A 3,210-nucleotide genomic window follows, 5' to 3' on the forward strand; every position below is an offset into this window, starting at 1 on the left:
TTCCAGATCTTAAGAAGCCTCCTGAAGTTTTGGAATAGCTTTTATTTGGATCAGGTTAGAGGAATTATAACTTTTAATATTAACATGTTCAAAAAACTTGTATTCACATTTATCATTTTGCAATGGTTTTAATATAGGTCCTAAAAGTAGCCATTTTCGAGAAAATATTAGGAGTTATAACTCTATCTTCTTATTTACATCAATGGAGGGTTAGGTTGATGTTTCTATCAACCAGAAAAGAGGGCCAAGAACATTCAGATTATGTGGTCAAAATTATCATCAAATTGGGAGCTTACTACCTCCTAAAGGATCTACTCCAAAATTTGCACAGTTATTTATATGTGATACAGAGAATGAAGTTACAAATAGAATCAACGCTATCAGGTTAGCCTTATACCTTTATTATATAATACTATGAAAATAAAAATTAATTTAAAAACCTTTATTGTTATCATATATTTTTTTCAGTCATGGCCAAGATATTAAGAAAATTCATGCTCAAATTGTTTCAGATCTGAAACAAATGCTTGATGACAATAATATTTTGGCAAAGACATTTAGGATGGTCAGAGATCGATTCCAAGAGAATATAGACTCCAATGTTAAGCTCAGATTAATAGGGAAAAGAGGTACTGATGGTAGAAGATATAACTTACCAACAATACCAGAAGTAGCTGCTTTAGTGGTTGGTGATTTTGAAGTTTCTGGAAATGATCGCGATATCATTATAGAAACACAATCTGGACAATTACAAAGGATAAATGAACTAAATGCTGCATATTTAGGTCTACAATATCCTTTGCTTTTTCCTTATGGTGAAGATGGGTAGAGGACATTCCTTTAAGTCAAGGTGATGAATCATCGAGAGGAAGGCAATGTGTAAGTATGCGAGAATTTTTCGCTTATAGAATTCAGGAAAGAAAAGATGAAGTTCCAACCATTGTGTCTCCAGGAAAATTATTTCAGCAATTTTTAGTTGATGGTTATACAATGATAGAATCTTCTTGGTTGAAGTTTATAAGGACTCATCAAAATCATTTAAGAGTTGATTCTTGTAAAGTCCTAGCAGATGCTATATTGCATGGTGATATTGATCCTTCATCCCAAGGTAAAAGGATAATTCTACCTCCAAGCTTTACAGGGGGTGCACGATATATGGTTCAGAATTATCAAGATGCTATGGCAATATACAAATGGGCTGGGTACCCTAATCTTTTTATCATATTTACTTGCAATCCTAAGTGGCCAGAGATTACCAGATTTGTGGAGAGCAGGGGCTTGAATCCTGAAGATCGTCCAGACATTTTAAGTAGGGTGTTCAAAATTAAATTGGACCACTTAATAAAGGATTTGAGAGATAATCAAGTTTTTGGATAAATAAAAGCAGGTATACAATATTTAGAATTTAATTTAAATAAGATGGTGATTTTATATGATTTTTTTCTACAATTCAGACAATTGTTTTTTCTAATAAACTTGCATAATTTCCAATGCAGTGATTTACACCATTGAGTTGCAAAAACGAGGCTGCCTCATGCTTATATCTTACTTTTTCTTCATGAGCATAATAAATTTCCATCTGCGTCAGATATTGATCGAATAATTTTGGTAGAAATACCAGATGAGGTGGGTGATTCTAATTATTGTAATGCCGTAAAAAATTTAATGATGCATGGTCCATGTGGTTCTGGTAGGAAATATTCTCCTTGCTTGCAGAATGGTAGATGTACAAAGCGCTTTCTTAAAAAGTTTGTTGACGCAACAACGGTTGATGAAGAAGGGTATCCTGTTTATAGAAGAAGGGGTAATGGTAGAAGAATTATGAAAAATGGTATTCATTTGGATGACAGGTATGTGGTGCCACACAATCGCTTCTTATTATTAAAATATGGCGCTCATATCAATGTGGAATGGTGCAATCAAACAAGATCCATTAAATACTTACTTAAGTACGTCAATAAAGGTCATGATCGTGCAACTGCTGCTTTTTCTCAAAGTACTCATGACAATGGTTCCTCAACCATTGATGAAATTAACATGTATTATGATTGTCGCTACATATCCCTATATGAAGCTGCTTGGAGAATATTTAAATTCCCAATTCATCATAAAGAACTGTCAGTAGAAAGACTATCATTCCATCTTCCAAATGAACAAAGTGTCATTTTCTCTGATGATGATCCAATTGATAATGTTGCCAATAGACCAATTGTAAAGGAATCTATGTTTTTAGGATGGTTTGAGGCAAACAAAATTTATTCGGAAGCAAGAGATTTGACTTACGCAGAATTTCCTCTTAAATTTTGGTGGAACAAAAAATTTAAAAAATGGGAAAAGAGGATAAAATCTGCATTTTCTATTGGCAGGATTTTCTTTGTTACTCCAGGGAGTGGAGAGATATATTATCTCAGATTGTTGTTGAATATTATCAAAGGTCCAACTTCATATGAAAAACTTAGAACCGAACTATCTTACTTTTAGAGATGCATGTTATGCACTTGGGTTATTAGATAACGACAAAGAGTATGTCGATGCTATAAAGGAAGCAAGTACTTGGAGAATGCCATCTTATCTAAGACGGTTATTTGTCATGTTGTTGTTATCAAATTCAATGTCACAACCAAAAATTGTTTGGCAATCATTGTGGCAGTTATTGTCAGAAGATATTCTCCGTGAAGAAAGAACATTATTGAGTAACCCAGGTATTAAAAGACAAAATTTTCATATTAAAATAATTTTTTACTGCTGTATGGATTAAATGAGGAATAAATGTTGATACATGATAACTTCTATAATATTCTACTTTGTTGAATTTAGTAGTGTAACGACCCGACTGGTTATTTTGCTTTCTAGAACTCCATTCCCCTAAATAAGACTTCTCGTACTTGCTTTTACAGATTTATGACTTTCGGGAATGGTTGGTTCGGGATTTGGATGAGTTTGGGTTGAAATCGGAACACTTGGTTCCTTAAGGCTGGCTTAAAAGGCCAAGTTTGACTTCGGTCAATATTTTGAGTAAATGACCTCTGATTCGGGATTTGAAGGTTCTAACAGGTTCGTATGATGATTTCGGACTTGGGCGCATGTCCGGATCGGGTTTTGGATGATCCAGGAGCGTTTTGGCGCCTAATAGTGAAAGTTGGTTCTTTAAGGATTTTTGAAGTTCTTTAAATTTGGTTTGGAGTGGGTTTTTGTTATATCAAGGTCCAA

At 33.9% G+C, this 3,210-nt stretch overlaps 1 protein-coding gene across 1 annotated transcript; it reads left to right on the forward strand.

The window, feature by feature from the left end:
• LOC109224120 lies at nucleotides 886-2,481 on the forward strand. Its single transcript, XM_019388706.1, has 2 exons — nucleotides 886-1,309; nucleotides 1,589-2,481. The coding sequence occupies exons 1-2, from the start codon at nucleotides 886-888 to the stop codon at nucleotides 2,479-2,481; spliced, it is 1,317 nt and encodes a 438-aa protein (XP_019244251.1).

Source organism: Nicotiana attenuata, chromosome 3 (assembly GCF_001879085.1).
Source record: "Nicotiana attenuata strain UT chromosome 3, NIATTr2, whole genome shotgun sequence".
NCBI lineage: Eukaryota > Viridiplantae > Streptophyta > Magnoliopsida > Solanales > Solanaceae > Nicotiana > Nicotiana attenuata.